At 52.0% G+C, this 24511-nt stretch overlaps 1 protein-coding gene across 6 annotated transcripts in view; it reads right to left on the bottom strand.

The window, feature by feature from the left end:
* Window positions 1-24511, bottom strand: part of ARSG (arylsulfatase G) — a 107683-nt gene that overhangs the window by 33125 nt on the left and 50047 nt on the right. For 3 of the 6 annotated variants that reach the window (XM_060645599.3, XM_060645600.3, XM_060645597.3), the window contains 5 exons: window positions 12707-12894; window positions 9556-9603; window positions 7580-7697; window positions 7029-7157; window positions 5155-5292 (listed from right to left, as the gene is read on the bottom strand). In XM_060645599.3, coding sequence (XP_060501582.3) covers window positions 5155-5292; window positions 7029-7157; window positions 7580-7697; window positions 9556-9603; window positions 12707-12894 — 621 coding nt within the window. Of the gene's footprint in view, window positions 1-5154; window positions 5329-7028; window positions 7158-7579; window positions 7698-9555; window positions 9604-12706; window positions 12895-24511 lie in introns of all 6 variants that reach the window. The other 3 variants (XM_078438236.2, XM_078438237.2, XM_078438238.2) reach the window with 3 other exon arrangements.

The raw sequence follows: 24511 nt of genomic DNA, 5'->3' as shown, positions 1-24511 counted from the left end.
TGTGTCTCCCTCTCTCTCTGCCCCTCCCCCGTTCATGCTCTGTCTCTCTCTGTCCCAAAAATAAATAAAAAACGTTGAAAAAAAAAAAAATTAAAAAAAAAAAAAATAAAAAGTGGAGAAGGTCAGTTGCTTTCCAGTAAAGAAATAGGTTGATTATAAAACAGTATGATTCCATTTTTGTTTAAAAATGTGTGTGTGTGTGTGTGTGTGTGTGTGTGTGTGTGTCTATGCCTCAGCACAGAAGGAGGCTAGAAAAACTTGCTCAAATCTACCGAAAGGGGTTATGTCTGGGAGGTGGCATTTAGGGTGATTTTTCTGTTCCCTATCTGTTGGCCTCTGTTTTCAGAGATTTCTAAAGGGAACATATATTATTTGTGTGGCAGAATGAGTGGAGTGGTGAGCAGAGAAGAAAAAAAGAAAAAAAGTAAGATGCCAGACAGGACATTCCAGGAGAGAGAGGACAGGGCACGGCGTGGAGATGTGCTGAAGATTAAAACCCAGGACAGCCAGGGGCGCCTGGGTGGCTCAGTCGGTTAACCGTCCAGCTCGATTTCGGTTCAGGTTGTGATCTCAAGGTTGTGGGACTGAGCCCCACGTGGGGCTTTGTGCTGACCTTGGAGCCTCTCTCTGTCTCTGTCTCTCTCTCTCTCTGCCCCTCCCCTGCTCGCACTCACTCTCTCTCAAAATAAATAAATAAATAAATAAATAAATAAATAAATAAACTTGGGAAAAAAAAAAAACAAAAAAAACAACCCAGGACAGCCGAATCCAGAGAAAACCATCTGATCTGAAATGGAAAGTGGCAGGTAAGGGGCCCCCACGTCCCATGATAGGTGCCCAGTGGGCGCCCGGCCAGAGGGCCAGAAGGAGCAGGCACCTGCCTGGTTGGTTTCCAGCCTCGGACAAGAGGTCTCCCTTGGCTTGGACTTGCTCCCACACTTCTCCGCCTTTCTCTGACCTTCTGCGTCACAGACAGCATTCTCACACCCACGCTTGAACCCAGTTCCCTACTTCAGAAGAGCACAGGGGCTTGATTTTAAACAGCAAGCAAAGCTCTTTACTGGCAAAAAAGGAGAGAGCAGATGTCATGGGCTCCTGGGTCACGGAGTTGCCTGTCCCCTGGGACTCCACGCGGGACCTCAATAGGGAATACAGACTCCGTCCCAACCTGGGTCCCTTCCAGCCTTCCCCTCCTTCCCGCTTCGAGACTCTTTCTCTATATGCCAGCTTCTCGCACACTTCACCTTCTGCCCTCCCGCGCCTTGGTCATGCTATTCCTCTCCTGGCAGTAACCTCCCCGGTATTTTGCCTAAAAACAGTCAATTCTTAAGATCCAGCTCAAATGCCACCAACACGCCTCCTCTGCTCCCAGGTCCTGGATGGCTTCCCGCTCCCGGCCCCTCTCTTCCCCCCTCCTTCACCATACTCATCGGCACTGATGACACAACCTGTGTTAAAGCCAGCTTTCCACAATTCTGTCTCCCCACCAGCCTGGGAGCTACTCAAAAGCAAGGACAGATCTAATTCCTGTCTGTATCCCTAGCACAACACCGGGCACATCTTTAGGGCAAGATAAAGTCCCTCACTCATTATTCACTCATTCGATGAATATTTATGAAGCTCCAACTAGACGCCAGGCACTGAGATAGAGCAAGGAACATGATAGATATGATTTCCACCTCCTTGGAGCTTAACATCTGATTGGAAACAGGAGAGGAAAATGCAACTGAAAAATTAATCAGGTAATTATTTACAGATTAGCAGGAGCGACGGAGGAGGACTATACGCAGGGCGCTGTAAGACGGTGTAACTGGGGAGAACCAAGACGCCTTTGGGTTGAGGCAGGAGATCCCCGGGATGGTGAGGCCTGCAGGACGGGGTCTACAGGCGGGCGGTGCAGGTGGCCGCTGGAGGCAGGCGGAACGGCACTGGGGAGACCCTGCAGGAGAGGAAGACACCAGGCCCCACTGCCCAGCTATCGGCTAGCTCATCTTGCCCTCGCTCTGTATTCATCGGAGCATTCGCACACGAGAGAGGGGCTCGAAGGGGCGGGGGGACGGGCACGAGCTTGGAGCCCTGAGGTCGGTGACAGGTTGGTGTAGGTGGCTGCTGGGTGAGGGGCAGGTGAGGGGCAGACCAGCAGGGGGAGAGAGGTGTGGGGTGGGCTCGAGACAAGTACAGGAGGGGATCGAGACCTTGACAGGGGTCCTGGGCTCCAGTCCAGGCAGGTGGGGTTGGGGTGGGGGAGGTGCTTATTTGTCACCTGTGTATCTCTGGGACTAGTTCTGAGTGATGAAGGCCCTGCCACGTTGGCCACGTGCCCTGATTTCAAATATCCTAAGCTTTGGTTCACGTCGAGGCCCAGCACCGCCCCCCTTGCTGGGCCCTGTATTCTCAGTCCCAGAGGCTGGGAGGTGTGGGAGACTGGCAACTCCGTGACCCAGGAGCCCATGACATCTGCTCTCTCTTTTTTTTTTTGGCTAATGAGGAGCTTTGCTTGCTCTCTAAAGCATCTAAATCAAGGGTTAGCTTTGGGCATGCTGCCAGGTCAAGGGAATAAATTCAACTGAAGATCTGGGAAGCCGGTTAAGCGTCTGCCTCTTGATTTCGGCTCAGGGCGTGATCTCGCGGTTCAGTAGTTTGAGCCCCACGTCGTGCTCTCTGCTGACAGTGTGGAGCCTGCTTGGGACCCCCTCTCTCCCTCTCTCTCTCTCTTTCTCTGCCCCTCCCCTGCGCTCGCTCACTCTCTCTCTCTCAAAATAAATAAATAAACAAATTTAAATTCAACTAAAGATCTAAGTAAAAACTTTCAAAGAAGTCTAGGTGGGCTTCCTGCCGAGAAGAAGCGGGAAATCCCACCCTAGGGACTCCTGGTGGTTTTGACAAACAGGTCCGGGTGGGGAGAGTGGGGCCCAGCCCCCGGGGGCAGGGGTCACACAGGAGGAGTACAGATCTAGGGACCTTTCTTGCTGATGCTCCAAAAGTCATGGATGAATTGGCAAGTCGGATCCTAAAGAAATCAGCACGCCTCAGGATTGTTTCCCGTAAAGTTAAAAGACAACGGGATTCATGTGACTTTTCACTTAATAACTGATTAATAAACCAGCAAAACTCTTCACCTCCTTCGTACGACAAGGAGACTGTTCGTGGAATTTTCTGTTCTGGAGCTGACTGGTGGAGGAACAGCCCGTGCCCCCTGGAGAGCATTCAGCAGTCCCCAGCCGGCCGCCACCCCTCCTCGGACACCTGTGCTGTCCAAAGCACAGCAAAAGCAGGACTGAACTGTCCCCTCCAGCCGTGAAGCATCCACCTGTCACAGGGCACGGGGAGCTGAACCATCTCGCAGCCCCAGGGAGCACAGACGTGTTCAACCCTCCAGATGGGCGAAGGAGCTTTGCCCGTTTACATTAGCCATCTGAAATAAAGCCAGTGTTTCTCAGGAAGGTCTGAATAACTTATAAGATGCAATCCCTGAAGCCCCAATAGGCTGCCCTCCAGATTTAGGCCGTAAGTAGGTTTTATTATCAAGAATAAATTGCTGCCTCTGCTCCGCCTGTAGCCCTGCTCTCCAGAAAAATCTGTGGTTGAGCAAGGGCTTGGGGGCATCCTTGCACGTTCAAGGACTGATGTGATCTGTTTTCCACAGGTGGAGTCTGTTTTTTATTCTGCACAGGCAAACAGGCACCCGGCATGTTATTTCTTGCCCTCTGAGGTTAAGGCTGTGGGGCATACGAGAGAAACTGCTGGAAGCTGTTCCACTGCCCTGGAGGAGTCTGCAGTCTTGGGAGAAAGTTGAGCCGCCCACACAGGGGCTCATGAGAGGCCAGAGAAAAGGCAGCTGTGAAGGGTCAGGGCAGGGCTGAAGTGATGGGGTGGGGGCGACCGTGTGGGCACGTGCCTGCCCCCCACCGTCTGTGTATCTGCACCGGGCCGGGGCGCACGCCGTGGCACGGTTTCTGCTCTTTGTTATTTCTAACGAGTCATTTCTAACACTGAAGGATCAGGGGATTTCACGCAAGGGCCAGGTGTCTTGTGTGTCGCCTGTGCTTTCAAGGGCTCACCGCTCCCTGAAGCCTTACACTCAGTCTGCTTCCCTCTGTCCGGTTAGCGAGCAGGGCCCCCTAGATGCTGGAATTTGCAACCCATGTGCATTATATTGAATAACGGCCCCCGAACGTATCTAGGGTCTCATCGCTGGAAACTGTGAGTGGCGATGCCACTGAATTAAGGATCTTGAGATAGGGAGATTCTTATATATAATCACAATAATTATAGAAGACCTTAAATATAATCACAAGTGTCCTTAAAAGAGGGAGACAGAGGGAGATTTGACTACAGAAGACAAGAAGGCAAAGGGACAACAGAAGTGGAGAGTAGAATCATGTGGCCGTAAGCCAAGGGATGCCAGCAGCCACCAGAAGACAGAAGAGGCGGGGTGCCTGGGTGGCTCGGTGGGTTAAGCCTCCGACTCTTGATTTCGGCTCGGGTCACAGTCTCACGGTTTGTGAGATCAAGCCCCACACTGGGCTCTGCGCTGTAAGCGCTTGGGATTCTCTCTTTCCCGCTCTCTCTGCCCCTCCCCCATGTGCGCATGCTCTTTTTCTCTCTCTCAAAATAAATAAGTAAACTTAAAAAAAAAAGGGGGGGGGGGAGACAGAAGAGACAAGAAACATTTCTCCCCTGGAATCTCCAGAAGGAAACAGCCGTGTTGATACCTTTGATTTTAGCCCCATGAGACTCATTTTGGGTGTCCAGCCTCCAGGTCTACAGGAGAATAAACTGCTGTTGTTTTAGCCAATAAGGTGGTGGAATGTTTGTTACAGCAGCAACAAGAAGCTAATACACCCTGTCAATTAACGAATCAACAAATGCCTTGAGCTCCCAGAATACAGAGGCAGACCCTCCCGTCCAGAGCTTATAGGAGAGGACAGCAGAGCGTGATCTGAGCAGGGAGATGGGAGGGTTCCTAGGAACTCTGGGAACACCCCTGCGGAATTTCTACCCCAGGCCTGGAGACTCCAGGGGAGGCTCTTCTCCAGCTTCGTGTCCAGGGGACACGCATGTATCCATCTTTGTGGGGCAGGGGGATGCCACCATGGCTGGGAGGAATGCTGAGGCCAGGGGACAGCACGTGGGGACCAGGGGACTCCTTACCTCGCGTGTTGGATGAACTGGGTAGCTTTCTCCGCATATTTCTGCGCAAGACCGCTCAGGTTCACCGGCTGCTCCACGATGTTGAGGTTTTCGTACAGAGGAAGGGCCACGTCCGTGTAACAGTCCCTCTCGTGGGTCCTGTGCGGGAACCACAGACAGCATTCATTTCCGCGACTGAAACAGCCGTGGTGTAGAACAAAATGCTTTTATGCAGCAACACATGTAAAGACAAAACACTTAATAACCTGGCCCCAGATGATTTGTCCAGTCTGCCATTTCCTCCAAGGGTAAAACCAATAAAACACCTTCTCTTCTCCGCCAACAACGTTTATGCTCCTCAGACAGGCCTGGCCACTCAGCAAAGCTCACAAAGGCTTCTGTGAGCTACAGAAATCATTCCTCCCATTTTGTCAGGAGAGAAACTGAGGTCCAAACAAACTAAATTACTCAAGCAGAGTCCCATAGCCAATGAATAGCCCCCATCCCTGGCTCTCTCCACTGACCTCCCTAAATGATGCCTTCCATCTATGGGGTGCTAATGCTTGGTGCTTTCCTAGGTCGGCCATCGGGACTCTGTGTGACATGACATCTAACAAAAACACAGATGGCCAGGGACAACTTAAAAGTTTCAAACCAAGTTAGGAGAATTGGGAGAAGCTTTAGCCATTGGAAAAAGTGGGGGTCAAACCAGTTTTATCTCCTGAAAAAAACAAAACAAAACCCTCAGCCCTTGGTCTTATAGATGGAGATGAACCTCGCATGTGAATGTCCCAACACATGTGGCTGAATTAGGACCCTGGCCGTGACCGTGGCAAATCACCTAAGCTTTTTTTAATTTTTAAAGCAAGATTCTTTTTTTCTTTTAATGTTTATTTATTTTTGAGAGAGATAGAGAGACACAGGTGCAAGCAGGGGAGGGGCAGAGAGAGAGGGAGACGCAGAATCCGAAGCAGGCTCCCGGCTCTGAGCTGTCAGCACGGAGCCCGACGTGAGGCTCGAACTCACGGACCGCGAGATCACGACCTGAGTCGAAGTCAGATGCTGAACTAACTGAGCCACCCAGGCGCCTGTCGATTCTTTTTTATTTTTTTTAAGTTGATTTATTTATTTATTTATTTATTTTTTGAGAAAGAGATAGAGAGGGAGCAGGGGAGGGGCAGAGAGAGAGGGAGAGACAGAAAATCCCAAGCAGGCTCCACCCTGTCAGTGCAGAGCCAGACGAGGGGCTCAAACTCATGAACTGGGAGATCATGACCTGAGCCGAAATCAAGAGTCGGGAGCTTAGTTGACTAAGCCCCAGGCGCCCCCACCTAAGCTCTCAGACCCCAACTCCTCACCTGCAGCGCGCCCCTGCCCTCTGAAAAGGCCAAACAAGACAACAAATGGTTAGCACTCTGCACGTTGTGCGGCTTATGAGCAACTCCATAAACACCGAGGCCCTCTGCCCTGGCCGCCACGGGACCAGGAGAGAAGCCGAGAAACATGGAGAGAGAAAGGGTACCGAGAGCCATCTCCGGGAGGAACTCTGTCCCCATGGTGCAGATAAGCATCGGAAAGAGACGAAAATCCCTCATCACACTTTGATGCAAACCCCGCCCCCCCTTACAAAAGCTTGGGGGACAAGGTGAGACTGGGGTCAATAGTCGTCAAGGGCCACAGTCTGTGAAAAAGAGGAAAAGGTTATGACTCTACCGGGCATCCTCATGCTAACGCCCATCGTTGGTGTCACGTGTTTTAGGTTTTTATGACCTTGTGGCAACTCCACCATCAGCTAAAATATCTCCCTTCCCCCCTCTCCCACTAAGCCACCCCCCCCCTTTTCTTTTCTATTCGATTTAACATGGATTTAAAGGGGCCCGGCTGACATGTCATACCAAGTGTGACCACAGATGTGCCTCCCGAGCCGCAGCTGGTAAGGAGGGCAGCGACGAGACGTATCGCACTTCACTTCTCCCCCTGCGACGTGCACACGAAGCCACCTGGCATCTTGTGAAAAGGGAGGCCTGGGATGGAGTGGTGGGCGTCTGAAATTCTGCTTTTCTAGCAAGCACCCGGATGACTGCCACGCTGCTGGGCCAGCGACCACCCTTCGTGCAGCAAGTAGGCTCTAGACTCAGAGGGACCCAGACGGGGAACCAGTGTCTCTGCCTCTTACGGCTCCAGGGTGACCTGGGCAAGCGGGCCCTTCCCTGTACCTTCACTGGTTTCCTTACTTGCAAGGTCAGGATAAATACCCACCGCACGCAGTGGTCCCACGGCTTCCAGAGCCCGTGACAATTTCTCAATAAACGGCCATTATTATGTTAACTATTGTGTTATTCATGAGCCAGCTAAGGCTTCCCTTCCCCGCCCCCTCCTGAGGGACTACACCCTTAGGACTTCACCTTGCTCTGGAGCCCACTCTCTGTTCCTTGGATCGGATTACCTTGACGGTCCGTCCCCGTCCCCCCGTGGACACGCTGGACAAGGAGGGTGGTTGTAGCCCGGGGTATCGGTGCAGCCCATGTCGTGGCTGTATGGGATTCCAAAGTAGTAATCAAAACCTGGAAGAGAAGCAATCGGTGAGCACCCCCACTTGGCTTCTGTGCTGTGAGCCTGCATTCTTACACCCAGGACAAAAATTTAATTTTCCATGATTTAATACTGCAGTGCTGTGGAGTATGTAATTAAAAGAGGATTTGATTAATATCCCTTTGTAGTATGCAAAGAAAACTCTTTGCTGGGTTCTGGCTGTAAGACTAGATTTGCAAAACATCTTGGGATTAGAGTTAACCCAGAGTGGGAGGAAGTGGAGAGAATTATTGAACACCTACCGTCCCAGTGCAGTTATGAACACACTCAGTAAGCATTTGATGAAAATCAAGTACATGCATGGTACTTCAAGGAATAAAAGAGACTGCCCTCAAGAGACTGAAGGGGAAGCAAGATATATAGATTAAACTGTAAGAGGATGGGATGCGGGGAATGGAGAACAAGGACAGGGTACCAGGGAAGAGATACAAGAAGCAGGAGGCGATATGAGTAAACGTGGAGATAGGAAACAAGGCACCTCAGAATGCCCAAGTCGGCAGGCCTTTCCAGACTATCTGGTCCAGGGACACAAGTATATGGCAGGTGCTCTCGCTTCTCAGTCCCAATGGCAGACTCCACGAATCCAAGATGGCACCACTTCCTGCTGAGCAAGATCCACTCTCAGTATCCCTCATCACAGGAACTCCAGAAATACGCACTCAAGGTGTCGACACCCTGATCTGGTTCAACCTCCTCACTTGTCAAGGAGGAAGAAAGACCAAGTGGGAAAAGTAAGTTCTGCACTAATTTTTAGTCAGTGGAAAAGCCAGGTCCACACTTCCTTCACCTGCCGTTCTTAAAAAGCACATGTAGGAGATGCCATGGCAGCCCAACTGGAAAATGGGGCACAAGGGAAGAGAGGGGGAGGAAGGAGCACCGGAGAGGCGGAGGGAGTTGGAGAGCGTGCTCTCCCAGCGGGAGCCCGAGGCTGAAGGCTGGTTGCAGGCTGGTTCTCTGAAAGCCATTCTCCAAACGCAAAGATCTTCAGACACACATGTTCCCCCATGTCTAGGAGAGAACATTGCATGGAAATAGAGGGAGACATTGGGACGGAGGAGGGGAGAAGTCTACAAAATAGAGAACCGTGTTCAAGGAGAAAGCCATCCATTTGTTTCTCCAATAGCAGGGTAGCAGAGAAGCGCATGCCAAGTAGCGACAGGGGAGAAGCCACGGAAGTTGACGTAATGATCAACCGCCTTGAAGAGAAAGTCCGAGGAGGACTCTCATATGAAATGGAAGAGGCAGGTGAGGGGGAGAGCAGAGGCAAAAACCACAACTTTGGAAAGCCATCGAAAATTTGGTGAATTGGACATTCAGAGAGCTTATCCGTCAGCACACTGACTTTAGGATCGTTGGCTCAAGCAGCTCGATCTTGGCCTATTCTCCAAGGCCCCGAGCGTTGGAAATCTGAGGCGGTGAACGGCTGCAGGAAGAAGGCAAGAGAGAGCATCTCCCGTTTGGATTGATGATCTGCTTCTGTGAACCCTCGGGACAATTTGTACTTGCTACGACACTGGACATGTCTGGACCTCACGGGGCCAAATGTTCCCTGAGACGTGGCCACAGATGGGCTCACGATGGGAAGGCCAGAAAGGGCAAGCAGACACCAAAGAGGGGGGTGTCCAGGAAAGATGCCACGCGAGAAGGGCATGACACCAAGGGGAGCCCTGGGTCCCCCAAATGCACCTAAGTGACCCTGTGAATAAAGACGTCCTAACTCGGGAGAGGTGTACCCCAGGCGCAGGATGGCTTAAATGTTAATGGAATCCTTTTACACCAAGATCTTTACTTCCTGTTTCCCAGGTAACAAATTCCCCAAAGAATTCTTACCGCGGAAGTTGGGGTGGTAAGATCCATGGTGCCCGAGATGCCATTTGCCTGTAGGAAAGCAAGAGAGAGACTTTCAGATGAATCCCCATGGGGGCTCCCAGCGCCTTTGGGGAGCTGATCACATACTCAGTTCCCCATCAGTGCTGTCCTTTCCTGAGGACGAGCAAAGAGAGGCTGTCAATGCTGTGTGAAAGCCAAGCCTCGCTCTCTGGGACTGAGAGGGAGCCAGGATGAGTCAGGTTCTACCCAGGAAAGCACAGAGTGAAAAGGAAGACAAGCCTTTCCCAAGGGCCCAGAGAAGCCAGCAGGCTGAGCTTCTGCTCCTCTAAGAGCAGTCAGTGCCCACAGCGACCCCATGTAGCCCACTGGACCTGCTCTACCCTCCTGCGCTGGGGCCCCTGCCGAAGCTCGGAGGACAGGTGCGCGCTCCAGATAGACTTGGAGATGCCTGGTTCCCTCCTGGTTTCATCATGCTCTCTGACCGACATCAGCAGCCCGCGGAGCCTGCACAGGGACCACCTCCCCACCCCCCACCCCGGCCTGCTGCTGCCCCAGTGAAGAGACCCTCACCTGGACAGCAAAGGAGGAAAATTCACGGCTGCGCCTCGCTCTGTAAATGCGTTTCTTTGCGGAGAATGACTGGGTGATGTGTGGCAAAAACTCTGACCACGTTTGAGCTTTCTGACCTGCTAATTCCGCTTTGAGAAGCAGGGATCGCAGGGAAACCAGCCACGGGGCAAGGGGCAGAGAACGCGGTACACAGATCTTAACAGCGGCGGCACCGAATGATGCACAAGGGAAAGAAAGAAACAGGCAACCGCAGGACTGTGGCTGAAGCAAGTTACTTTGCAAGGCCTCGATGAAATACTACCAAACTCTCTTTTAGAGACAAATGCATGTAGCAAAAGGTAATAACCAGGGAATCTAGGTAAAGGGTACAGGGGTGTCTATTATTCCCTTTTTGCAACTGCTCTGTAGGTTTGAAAAAAAAAATGTAACATAAGATAGAGGGGAAGTGGGTTAAGCACTCATGTGGAAGGCTTGGATGAAGCATCACGTGGAAATGCAAAATTATATTAAAATGTTTAAGCTGTTTCTAAGATTATTAAAATTCTAATAAATAGATAAAATGTATTACACAGAACTATAAAATAAGGGGCACCTTATAAAATAAGGTGGCTCAGTCGGTTAAGCATCCGACTTCGGCCCAGGTCATGATCTCGCGGTCCGTGAGTTCGAGCCCCGTGTCGGGCTCTGTGCTGACAGCTCAGAGCCTGGAGCCTGTTTCAGATTCTGTGTCTCCCTCTCTCTGACCCTCCCCCATTCATGCTCGCTCTCTCTCTGTCTCAAAAATAAATAAACGTTAAAAAAAAAATTTAAAAAAACGTTAAAAGAAGAAATATAAGATATGAGGAAGGGGTTAAAAGGAGGACCTAGTGATATCTGTACAAGACCCTAAACCAAGGTTAGAAGCAAAGCGTGGGTGGTGCCCACGGTGTTGAGATCGCTTCGGTGGGTTTTTTGTTGTTCCCACAAGCATGCTTACAGGGAACTCATAATCACAACACAATGTCGCCGAATATCCAGTCTCTAAGACGCCAAAGGTAGATCGGAGGGGGAAGGGAGAGTTCATGTGCCATCAGTGGCTCACTGGGAGTTCAAAGGCATGAAGAGGGAAAGGCAAGCCACATCAAACTCAGCTCAGGTACAGCCCAGCCGAGTCCCAGGGGCCAAACCCTTCCAGGCTGTGACCACGACAGGGATGCGTGTGATGGGGCCAATAAGGATACTCAGCCCCTCGTGGGAGCTTCAGGGTAATTATACCTCCGGCGTACGGGCAGGAAGGGATGGAAAAGGAGAGATCTTATAGCTCCTCCCCCTGGGGCTCGCCCGCCTGGGACAATGAATGAATGCCATGCTCCAGTCTGACTTTCTGTAAAAGTATGTGGGGCCCCTCGATCCAGAGGAGAAGGTGGGGCCGACACCAGAAACCGGAGCCTCCTACAGGTTAACACGGGCGCTCCAGGCATCAAGAACACCCCCACAGGGACCCTCGCGGCCATCCTGTTTGTTGGAAACCCTCCCTTGCCACGTCGTGTAAGAAGGGAGGCAGGAATCCCAGGGGACCCAGCTCTTGGAAAGTCAGAACAACAAGCACAGGCAGCCTAAGGGTGCTGTTGGGACTGCTGCGTTGTCTTGGCCTCTGGAGGGAAGGCCAGAGGTGGAGCAAAGCATCGGAGCGAGGCTGGGCAGACACACCTGTCTAGATCCTCCTGCGACAGGGTGGGCGACACTGAACAGGTCTCTCCACCCGTCTGAAAGTCAATCTTCTAACGTACATCCTGGGGGAAATTATCATCTCACAAGGGATCTCCCTACCCTGATGCAAAGAAAAACTTAGCTCACTACCTGGCTACGTGTAGCACATGTTGAGTAAGAGGTGCCTACAGAAATTTAAGAAGAAAGGAAGCCACTGGATGGCGTGGCAGATGCCGCCGTTTGCCTACCTTACACCCATGCCCCCACTTGTCCTGCTAACAAACTTCGGTTTTGTTCAGGGGATCGGAGACCCGTGCCCAAATCCAAGTCGATCATTGTAATCCTAACCCCAGTTTTCCCAGCCTTCCCTGCGGCAAGGTGTGGCCATAGAAATCCACCGAGAAGATTTAAGTGCTTTTCTGCCCGGAGGGAGGGGGAGTGTCTGAGAACAGATTTGCTCTCTCAGAAGAAGTGAATACAGGAGGCCACGGGAGGCTGGCACCTCCTCCCGTCTGTTTCTCCTTCCTTGAGGCCAAATTATGGTGAATGGTACTGAGCAGCTCTGTTGCAACCAAGAGGCAACAAGCGGCAGGACAAAAAGAGCAGAAAAAACACAAATGGTTTCCTTGAGCCGCCCAGCCAATGAAAGCAATCACTCACCTCTAAGCTTGTTACCATGGGAGGAAAACAACTCCATTGATGGTTTTAGTTCCCTGTTAGGTCTCTTCAGTTACTTATAGCTGAGAGCCTTCCTAACACTGACAGCAGGAAATCAACAAAGCAGACATGAACAGAAGAGGGTAGTGGCACGTTGGGGCTACCCAAACACAAAGCGGGCACCCCATAAGTGCTACGGGAGGTGGGGGTCCCGGCTGCGGAGCTCCAGGGTTACCTATCATCCCAGTGACATAGCCAGCTTGCCGCAGCACCTCAGCCAAGGTGGTCTCATTGAGCGGAAGACCCCCCACGGAAGTGACCGCAAAGTTGTGCGTGACTCCATTGCGAAGGCCGAGCCGTCCGGTGAGCAGGGAGGCCCTGGAGGGGGAGCAGGTGGAGGCAGCTGCATGGAAATCCACAAACCTGCACAGAAAGAAAGGGGATGGGGTCCCTCCATCCCCAGAAAGCCAAACCGAGAGAAACTCGATTCCCACCCAGTTCCCAGGATCCCAGGGCTGGGAAGAGCTCCAAGACCACCCAGTGAAGGGACAGGTTAGGAAAATGAAGGTCAGAAGGGTCGTGCAACTAATTCAAGGTCACACAGCTAATTCAAATTGTCTTCATCCAGAATATTTAGCGGATCCTGTTGATCCTGTTGATCCCACATTTTGCATTCATCCAGTCACTAAAATTTGTATCTCTAAAATCAATACCCGTGGACATTCCCAGGTGCTCCAAAACTTTGTGTCTTGCAACACGCACATCCCTAGCTGAGGTTGAAGAAGGCGGCCTCCTTGGTTTGGCTCTCGTACTGCGAGCAAGTGCCTTCCTTTCCACCGTCCATTGAGTGCTACAGTTTTTGCATTTCTGTGCTTTCTGTTGGTGATTTTGCTGTGTAAAATGGTCCCCAAGAGTAAGACTGAAGGGCTGCCTACCGCTTCCAAGTGCCTCAAAAGGCTGTGATGTGCCTCATGGAGAAAACACAAGTGTTAGACAAGCTTCATTCAGGAACGAGTTACCGTGCGGTCTGCCCTGAGCTCCGTGTTAACGAATCAAAAACCACAGTACACAAGACGTCTTTAAACAGAAACACACAAGGACAAAACAAGGTTCTGTAGTGATCTGTTGGCAAAAATGTAACCAGAGGCTCACGGGAGTCTAACTCTGCAGATCCCCTAGAAGCGATGGTTCGGTATTCCGCGATCCAGCGTTCACGGCGACTTTATAGAGTAACTATTGCCAATGACAAGAATCGGCTGTATCTACTACACATTACTGGATGCCCAGCCTTTTTTTTTAGACATTGTGGAGAAATATAAAAGAAGTCTAGCCATTTTCTTGCCCTCAAGGAACGTGATTAAACTTAATGTCGCAACTGGCCACGTGGGTCTCCCGACGGGATTATGTGAAGTTGATATCATCAAGGATTCTTATCAAGAGCATTGAACCTGAACCTCATCATGCCTCTGGACCTAATTTCCAGGTTACAGGAAATACAGCTGACAGAACAGATTAACTGACACCACAAGGAAATCATCTTAACAAACCATCTGACAACATTCTACGACATTCCACAACTGGTGTAGTTCTTCAAAAAGTCAATATCCGAGCAAAAAGTGGCATAGTGGGGGATATTCTATACTAAAGGACACTAAAGAGACAACCCAAATGTAATACGTGACCCTTGGCTGGATTCCAGTTCAAACGTGCCAAGAGCACATTTGGGGGCTAATTAGGGAAACTCGATAGGAGCTGCCTGTAAGATGCCATGGGGGGAATCGTTGTCCATTTTCTGGATTACAGCCACGTAGAGGAATGTTTTTGTTCTTTTTTTTCTTCCGGTTATACTGGCATATAACATTGTATTCACTGAAGGCGTACAACATAACGATTTGACACATGTATTTACTGGGAAACGATACCCACAATAAGTCTGGTGAACAGACCGCACTTCACACATAGCTACCCTTTGTGTGTGTGCGTGATGAGAATTTTTAAGATCTGCTCTCTTATCAACTTTCAGACGCACAAGACAGTGTTGTTAATTATAGTCATCGTGCTGTGAGTTCCGTGCCTTAGAGCTTACTTATCTCATGACTGGAAGTTTGCACCTTTGGACCCCTTCACCCATTTCCCCCACCCCTACCCCTGGCAACCACCACTCTGTTCTCTGCATCTAGAACTTTTTTTTTTTTTTTTTTTTTTTAGATTCCACATATAAGTGAGATCATATAATATTTGTCTTTGTCTCACTCCTTTTACCTAGCATAATGTCTACAAGGTCCACCCACGTTGTCAAAACGGCAGATTTCCTTCTTTTACAGCTAAATAATCTTCCATTGTCTATTACATAATACAAAAATAGACATTTTTATTACATTTAGAATATATTTTTACTACGTTCAGAAAGATTTTAGGGGCCCACTTGGTTAAGCTCAGTTGGTTAAGCATCAGACTCTTGATTTTGGCTCCCGTCATAATCTCACATTTCATGAGATCAAACCCCACGTCGGGGCTCTGGGCTGACAGGGAGAGGGAGGAGCCTGCTTGGTATTCTTTCTCTCTCCCTATGTCTCTGCCCCTCCCTGACTCATGCATGCACGCATGTACATTCTTTCTCAAAATAAATAAACTTAAAAAAAAAAAAAAGAAAGTTTTTATTACATTAAGAATGCTGGTATTCTTGGGGCGCCTGGGTGGCTCAGTCGGTTAAGCGGCCGACTTCGGCTCAGGTCATGATCTCGCGGTCCGTGAGTTCGAGCCCCGTGTTGGGCTCTGTGTTGACAGCTCAGAGCCTGGAGCCTGTTTCGGATTCTGTGTCTCCCTCTCTGACCCTCCCCCGTTCATGCTCTGTCTCTCTCTGTCTCAAAAATAAATAAACGTTAAAAAAAATTAAAAAAAAAAAAAAAAAGAATGCTGGTATTCTTTTTTTTGAGAGAGAGACACAGACAGACACACAGAGCGTGAGTGGGGGAGGGGCAGAGAGAGAGGCAGACACGGAATCCGAAGCAGGCTCCGGGCTCTGAGCTGTCAGCACAGAGCCCAGTATGGGGCTCCAACTCACGAACCGTGAGATCATGACTTGAGCCGAAGTCAGATGCTTAACTGAGGCGCCCCAAGAATGTTTTTATTCTTGAGAGATGTATGCTATAGTGTTTATAATAAAAGAGCATAATATCTACACCCTTCGAATGACTCAAAAAAAACCCCCACCTTCTTTATAGGGAGAGCGAGTACAAATAAAAATGGCAAAATGCTAATAACAATTGAGTATACTGTCCTTTTCATTTTCCTTTATATTGAAGATTTTTAATATTAAGACTTAATATTAATATTTAATATTAAAAGTTTCAAAAGGATGACAATCTGGAGTCTAGAACGAGCAGAGCTGTGACAGGATGGGTGGCCAGGCTGGCCGGGAGGGCAGGGAGGACAGGTGGCTTAAAGGTCAGGTAAGCACCTCAGAACCATGTGCATCCAGGCTGCTGGGAGCCCGGCGGGTGAGCTCAGCCATGCTGGGCAGAGCGAAGCCCAAGGTCCTGGGGTGGATAAGGGACTGGCCCACAGGCGCCAGGTCAGCAGAGCAAAGCCGGGCTCAGTGCCTCTCTCCTCCTCTCCACATATGACCCATCCTCACCTAGGGGCCGGGAGGAGGGGGGTGGGGGGCCTTTAAAAGTGCTCCTCTGACCACTGCTTAATACTCTAAAACGATTGCCTGGTGTGCCCTGAAAGCCCGCTCCCTCTCAGTCCACCTTTCGGGCCTCTCCCTCCCTGCCTCCCTCGGGCTCCAGCACAGGGGGCTTCTGGGTCTTTTTTAGGATCTGCAGATTGCCAGCTCCTTCCCAAGGTCGGCCTGCACCTGGCACGCTCACCCAGACCTTTGCGTGGCCCATCCTCCCCGTTCAGTTTTCCCGCAAAGGGGCCTCCGCTGCCCTCTCATCAGGCACCCTGAGTGCATAGTTGGTAACACTGATCCCAACCCGAATTACCTGGTTTATTTTTATGTCCTTTCTTTCTGGGCCAACTTCCCTCCATGCAAGCTCCCTGGGAGGAAGGCTTTGCCTGTCGCTCACCGCTTATCTCAGGCTCCTAAAACTGGGCTCTACAAATACAGGGTGGAGGGCCTTTTGGGATGAGCACTGGGTGTTGTATGGAAACCAATTTGACAATAAATTTCATATATTGAAAAAAAAACACACAAATACAGGGTGGAGGGGAGGAGGGAGAATGGGGAGGGGGGAGGAGAGGGGAAGAGAAGGGTCTTTCCTTCCCAACAACTTCATTGAAAATGTAACCCAACCTCGGGGCCCCTGGGTGGCTCAGTCGGTTGAGCACCGACTTCGGCTCAGGTCATGATCTCACGGCCCGTGAGTTCGAGCCCTGCGTCGGGCTCTGTGCTGACAGCTTGACAGCTCAGGGCCTGGAGCCTGCTTCGGATTCTTTGTCTCCTTCTCTCTCTGCCCCTCTCCCACTTGGATCCTCTGTCCCCGTCTCTCTCTGCCCCTCCCTGCTTGCATGCCCGGTCTCTTAAAAATAAATAAAACATTTAAAAATAAATAAATAAAGGGACTCCACCTGCAGCCTCTCTCCCCTCTACGAAAACCAACTCAACTAAAGAGAAAGCCCTTACGAGTCTATAATGTTTTCACGTCCCTTGTCCCTCAGAGACGCCCTCCGGAGCAACCCCCCAGCCCGGGTACAGCCAGCAGGGCCCTGAACACCCTGCCCTTCGCCATGACCTTGGCATTTGCAGAGGTGCTGGCCCTAAAGAGCAGTGAGGTCTGCAAACCCGCCAGCAACACGGTGGTTTCCCCTTTTCTTGTTTCTTTCCTTTTTTCTCCGTCTTTTAAAAAAATATTACACTCAAGCCTAGGGGCGTCTGGTGGTTCCCTAGGTTAAGCGTCCGACTCTTAGTTTGGGCTCAGGTCGGGATCTCACAGTTCATGGGATCGAGCCCTGAGTCAGCCTCTCTGCTGTCAGCGTGGAGTCTGCTTTGGATCCTCCAGTCTCCCTCCTCTGCCCCTCCTCTTCCTGTTCTCTCTCTTTCTCAAAAATAAATAAACATCGGGGTGCCTGGCTGGCTCGGTAGGTTAAGCGTCCAACTTCAGCTCAGGTCATGACCTTGTGGTCCGTGAGTTCGAGCCCCACGTTGGGCTCTGTGCTGACAGCTCAGGGCCTGGAGCCTGCCTCCAATTCTGTGTCTCCCTCTCTCTCTGCCCCTCCCCTGCTCATGCTCTGTCTCTCTCTGTCTCAAAAATAAATAAAACATTAAAAAAAAAATTTTAAATGTACTAATTGTCACTGAATTGTTCGCTTTAAAATGGTTCATTTTAGGTCATGTGAATTTCACTTCAATTAAAAAAAAAAAACAAAACCCAAATCTTACAGACTAAGAGGAAAACGCCTGAAGAGAATGTCTCAGGTAGGAGAAAAGGCCCCTTAAGCTGGCTGTCAGATCTGTAGTTCTTCGGATGAGAAAATACTCATTTAACGTTTTATTTATTTTTGAGAGAGAGAAAAAGAGAGAGAGAGAGAAAGTGGGGGAGGGGCAGAGAGAGAGGCAGACACAGAATCTGAAACAGGCTCCAGGCTCTGAGCTGTCAGCCCAGAGCCCGATGGGGGCTCGAACCCACGAACCGCGAGATCATGACCTGAGCCGAAGTCGGGCGCTTAACCGACTGGGCCACCCAGGCTCCCGGAGAAAATACTCATTCAAAACCAAGGTGGTGATCTATCATTTCTTTCCTTTTATTCCCAAGATACCGGCAAGCAGCAAGCCGGGGCAGCTCTGTTAGGTGCTAAGGTACAGTCTCTGTCCTCGATGACCTTACAGTTTACTTTCTGAACAAAAGCCTTGTGAGGTCATTTCTACTTCACTAGGGACGGTCATAAGCACATACTTAGCGCTAACTGTGGACATGGCCCTTTACGTGTGTTAACTTGTCTAACACAGCAGCCTGTAGGATGTGTATTGTAAGGACTCCCGTTACAGATGGGGAAACTGAGGCAGTGGGACACGGGAGAGACACAGCGTGTCCCCAGGCACTCTGCTCCACCCCTGCCCTCAGCCTTACACCACGAAGCCAGGTATCCAAGGGCGGTCTTCCAACTCACGCCCGTCCAACTCCAAACCCCATGCGTGTGCCGTTTACCCGCACTGTCCCCGCTAGGACCTCCAGAGCTTGCCTGCAAAGCCAAAGGGAAGGGGCCGGGAGACACCCCCTCCACAGTGGGCGGAGGAGACGGAGTGAGCTTCTTACGCAGAAAGGAAACGTGCCCGGCTCCCCCCCCCCCCCAGACCCAGGGTGAGGGAGGCGGCACAGGGTGTTGGCACAAGACGAGGCTTTGAGGCTTCATCATCCGAAGACTGGCATGGCTCACGCAGGCATGTGCGCACAGGCACACCCGTGTCAAAATGCAGCTGACAGAATTGCTAACGGGGCCTCAGAGGAGCTTCTGGAGAAAAGATGACAAAACCCCGATGTGATCGATCGATTCGGGTTTGGCCCAGGAGTTTCCAGTCCTGATAACCTTCCAGAGAAACACCAGGCACCTGAACGTCTGGTCTCACCCGAGTCCTGCCTGGAAACGGGAGGCCGCGTGCGACAGCCATGGTTCCGGGAACTGGTGCTTCTGGAAAGAACAGTTCTCCACCGGGTTTCCCCCGCTCCAGGCACCCTTGGCCCACACCAGCTGGTTCCCACAGCCTCCGCCCCACAGAGTTCACCCAGGAGATGGGGTAATTCCCTAACGCCGTGTTTCAAGGCAACAAGCGGCACAGAAGGGACATCACGAGGGAGCCGTGAGAGCCCGAAGAGGTGCAGGCCCGGCCCTGCAGCTGCTCTGGGGAGCAGGTTGCGGGCTGCCTTCATCCGACAGAACGAGGGCACGGAAGGTCTGTGCCCCAACACGCACGGCCAGCTCCACGGCGAGGCGGCTGTCTGTCTCGGGGAGCCCAGGAGGAAGCATGTGCAACTCCCCTGTGTGCGCATCTCCGGGACTCCTCCAAAGCATCCCCACCTGCCAGACATCCTGGGGCCACAAAGGTCCTGGGTGTTGGGGGGGCAGCCGGTAGCCCCCACTCTTAGAATCCCAAACCAGGTTGCACCTCGCAGATCACGCTTTTGCTCCCAAGACAAACGATCATCTCTACCCAGCCTATCCTGCCCTCCTCCCCGAGATGGAAGGTGCAGGACGCTCCCCGCTCACCGTCCTCACCGCCCCTTGTGATAATCCGTACCCCTCGCGGCAAACGCTTCCAAAGCACTCACTACACCCCAGGCACTCGACGCGCTTTGGGTCCAGAGCGTCTGCTGCCCCGGGACTCATTCTGGGTTGAATGTACGGGCTGGCCCAAGCCTGTGGGTGTCAGCTCTTTCCCACAACAGAACCAGCTGCACAGTTTGCAGGGCCCTGTGCAAAAGAAGACGAGGGAGCCCTTGTTGGAAATGGACCAGGCATTTCAAGACGGCAACGAGAGAGCTTTCAACCAAGCGAGGGGTCCTCCGAAAGCACGGAGCCCCCCGTGTGGCTGCACGGGTCACCCGCCCACACGGCTGGCCCCGCCCAGCAGCGTCGGTTCCGTCTCGAACCCCCGTCCCCTCTCGGGCCACTGGGCTTCCCAGAGCAAGAAGAGAAAGGCCCACTGGCCTCGGGCCCCAGACGTCGCTCCCATGTACCACGCGGTGGTTTGTCTGCCAGTCTCTGCAAGTTTATCCGGTTCTGCTCGAGATTCATGCCTGCACACCCGCCCTCCCCTTCCAGTGTCCCCTATCTCAGTGAACAGCACCGCCTCCCACTCAGTCACTTGGTCCAAACGCCTCACCCCGATTCCTCTCTTCCCCTCCCCCTCCACAGCCAAAGTACTAGCACATTCTTGAAAAGACCATTCTTCCAACCGTACCCAGAATCTACCCATTTCTCTCCACCTACCTGCTAACATCCTAGTCCAGGCTTCTATCATCCTGCACCCAGACCACTACCATGGTCTGTATTGTCTTCCCCAGGGCCACCGTGGTGTATAACCCCAGGGGGTGCCATGTCACACTGCTGTCCGGAGTTGAGCAGTGCACAACCTGTCCAGCTGTATGTGGGAACCCTGTTCCCCGCTTCCATTCCCGCCCTCAATTCTCCCTCCCCCACTCTCCCCCAAGGGGCAGCTGAAGTAATCTCAAAACCTGTTTATCGACTAACATTAATTCCTGGCTGGAAACCCTCTCGCGGGCTCTCATCGCAGTCTAAGTAGATCCAAAGTCATTTTCGTGGTCTGCAGGCCCTCCGTCGGAGCTGCCCAGCCTGGAGCTGGAGCACAGAGAAAGGGCCAACCGGGCCCCAGTTTTCCAAGATCGGGTTCCTCTCGGCCCCAGGGGCAGCCCGGTGGGGCCCCGGGGCAACTGGAGGCCCCAGGGCAGTCTTACCCCAGCTGTGTGCACCATTCCAGGGAAAGCACTCCCCCGAGAGCACATGGAGACAGTCCTTGGGGTAGGGTGCCAGGATTGTCACCTCTAACTGCCCAGGAGCCTCGCTGGAGTTCCGCTAACCACAGCAGAGCTTGCTGGGGGAGCTCAGGGAGGAACCCATAGCCCTTTCCAGCAAGTAGCTCACACTTCAGAGTGTCAAGACATGTGGGTAAGAAGACAAAATAAGACGGGCCCCATCTGAGAAGTACAAAGAAAAGTGCTGTGGGAGGCAGAGGGAGAGTGATAGGAAGGGTTTGTTTGGACAAACGAAGCTGGGTTCAATCCCAGCCTCCCCCCCACCGCTCTGGTGTGAGACTAGACAGGTAACGGCATCTAGGCCTCAGTATCTTCCTCTGCAAAACGGGCCTAACACACCTACTTCCCCAGCTCATTTGAGGGATTCAGTGGGACGATGTGCACAAACCACCTAGCAGAGCTCCAGGTGGAGAGTAGGCTTTTGCAAACTTGTGGTAGTCAAGGTAATTCGTGTCCTCATTCGCTACATGGGGAGGCAGAGGGCGCCCCAGGCAGGTAGGATAGCACGGAAGCTGGGAACCAATGGGCGGGATTCCAGGCCGCTTGGCTGCTGTTGCCACCATGCAGGCATCAGGCTCACTGCCACAGGTTATGGCACACGTCACCTCGGCCTCGATGGGCACAGAACCAAGCTCAGCGTCCTTTCTCCGAGACCTCACGTCTGCCTCCCTCCCAGTAAACCCGGCTGGAAACTGAGGCATCACCTTCCAGTCTGTCTCCCACCTCCCCCTCTTTCAGCAGCTCCCATTCCAAACGATGCCACCCAAGATCAATATGGCTGTTGTCCCTCGTCCGAACCACTTCAGTGACCTTCCAAGACGCCAGGCTCACTCTCTCCAGCCCATGCTAACATGCCAGTGGGTCATGCCGTCCCCGGACCCCAAGTCTTCAGTGACTTCCTTCTGTGTGGCCACCATAACCCCCCATGCTCTGGCTCAACCCACTTCTTCAGGCTTCTGACTCATCGCTGCCCGATGTGGGTTGAATCGTGTCCCCCAAAAAGGCACGTTGAAGTTCTAACCCCCGAGCCCCAGAACGTGACCTCATTGGATGGTTACTCTGAAGATGTAGTTAGTTAAGGTGAGATCATGCTGGATTAGGGTGAATCCTTAACCTCACGTAACTGGTATCCTTATAAGAGGGGGAGAGAGGGGCGCCTGGGTGGCTCAGTCGGTTGAGCGTCCGACTTCGGCTCAGGTCATGATCTCGCGGTCCGTGAGTTCGAGCCCCGCGTCGGGCTCTGTGCTGACAGCTCGGAGCCTGGAGCCTGTTTCAGATTCTGTGTCTCCTTCTCTCTCTGACCCTCCCCCATTCATGCTCTGTCTCTCTCTGTCCCAAAAATAAATAAACTTAAAAAAAATTAAAAATAAATAAATAAATAAAGCCGTCCGGTTTGTCGCACTTGGTTTTGGCCGCGCGAGGACGTGAACACATCACCCCACGAAGCCCCGGGACGTCTGGCATCCCTCCCCGCCTCACGTCCCACATGCACCTCTCCAACCCAGCACCTCGACTTCCTGCGCCTCGGCCCAGAGAGCCTGCCCCGTCCTCTTGCCCGTCCACATGCCCACCTATCCTCCGCGAGCCAGCACTGGCACCATTTTGCCTCCCCCACCCCACCCCCGGGAGGATGAGCCTGGACTTTGAGTTCCGGAGCCCGTGAAACTTCCTTGCGGCCTTTTCGTGTCTGAACATAGACGTTCGTCTAACAGCGTCTGTGCCCCACACCCCACCCACCCCACCATGGGCACAAGACCCTGCCGTGGGCTAAGCAGAGTAACACCACCTCTCGTCCCTCATCCTTGAGGACCATGACCCAGGCAGGGCTAGTCAGAATCCAACCTGGAACTTTCTGAACCAGACAGTAAGGAATAGCTCTCTCGTTCCCTTTGAACCTCAAACCATGAGAACGGAGGCAAGAGCCACATCTCCCATCATATGGAGGAGCCTGGAAGAATCTACCCATTGGCTCAGAAGCCCAGCACGAGACAGAATCTCTGCAGAGGTTAAGTTGATGAGCGAAAGCTATGCCCCTTATGTGCGTGGGCCGGCTGAGCAGTGTTGCTGCCTCTTATGACCAAAGAGTCCTGGCTATCACAGTGTGGGTGTAATAGGATAGGAGCCCAGAATATTCCAGTGAGCAACATGAAGCCCTGCCCTCCAGTTGCCCAAAGTTCAGGAAGGGAGGTGGATAATCCCAGCGTGCGAGAGAGCTCTGTGAACACTAGGCACAGGGTGTTCTGAAAGCACACAAGGAGGGCGTACATGTGTGCCGGTGAAGCGAGTGCGTCTCAAAAGAAGCCACGTGTGTGCTGAGGCTTAAAGTATAAATAGGCATTAACTTTGTTTACGTGTGTCTTATCGTAATAAAAATAGCTGCCGTTTATCAAGCGACTGCCACCTTAGTCATATTACGTATATTAGTTCAAATCACTGGGATTCCCCGTTTTACAGATAAGGGAGGTGAGGCAGAGACAGTTTAAGTCGCTTCCCAAGACCATACGGCTGGCATTGAGCGGGGATGCACCGTGCCCTGTCCAATCACCGTGCTGTACGGAAGACTGTAGACCCCTATATTTGGGAAATGACAGAGCTAGAACTTCAACCGGGCCTGCCCACCCAAAATCCCATGCTCTTTGAAGTCCCTTTCCATCTGAGAGAAGGCTGGCTAGAGCTGGGCCAATCCAGAGGTTGGTAAGGTAAACGCAGAGGGAATTACCTTTAGCTAGGTGACTAGTCTTGGGCTACGGACGTCCCGAGACTCACCCCTGGTGGTGCCGGCCCCAGGAGCCTGACTCACATCCATGCAAACCACGTGAGCCTAAGAGAGACATCAGAATGCCTGTCTCCCAAATGACTGCCAGGGGTCAGCTCAGGCACCAAAGCGTCAGCGTGGTCAACAAGCTTTCTTCTTGGGCATGAATTACAGGGGAAATCAGAATGCAAAGCTTGTCTTGATGAGTGTGGAATTAATTAATGCTAAGAGAATTCCAATGGACCATGGAAAAGATCCTTCAGACTGAGCTTTGCCAGTGGGTCTGGGAGGCAAGGGGGCTTTGTTGCCCACCATCGTCTTCTTCCCTGGCGCTATGGACTGAACGTTTGTGCTGAGGCTCCAACCTCTAATAGGGTGGTATTTGCAAGTCAGGGCTTTGGGAGGTAACTGGGTTTAGATGAGGTCTGGAGGGTAGAGCTTCTATGATAGGATCAGTGTCTTCATAAAGACGAGGAAGACCCCAGAGGTCTCCCTCCCCTCCATGTGAGACACAGTGAGAAGGTGGCCATCTCCCAGCCAGGAAGAGGGTCCTCGGCAGAACCCGACCACACTGGCTACCTGATCTCGGAATTCACGGCCTCCAGGACTGTGAAAAATAATTCCTACTGTTTAAGCCACCCAGTCCATTATATTTGTTACACAGCCTCACTGACCAGTACACGTGGGCAGAGCCAGAAACACATCGTCTAAACGCTGTCCCTGCCCGCCTGTCCTTAACAGCTGTCCTGGGGATGGTGTCTCCTCGAGCACGCAACACCACCCTCGTGGG

The sequence above is a fragment of the Panthera onca genome, chromosome E1 (assembly GCF_046562875.1).
Source record: "Panthera onca isolate mPanOnc1 chromosome E1, mPanOnc1 haplotype 2, whole genome shotgun sequence".
NCBI lineage: Eukaryota > Metazoa > Chordata > Mammalia > Carnivora > Felidae > Panthera > Panthera onca.
The sequence above is the reverse complement of the archived record's forward strand: the minus strand, read 5'-3'. Positions and strand labels throughout refer to the sequence as shown.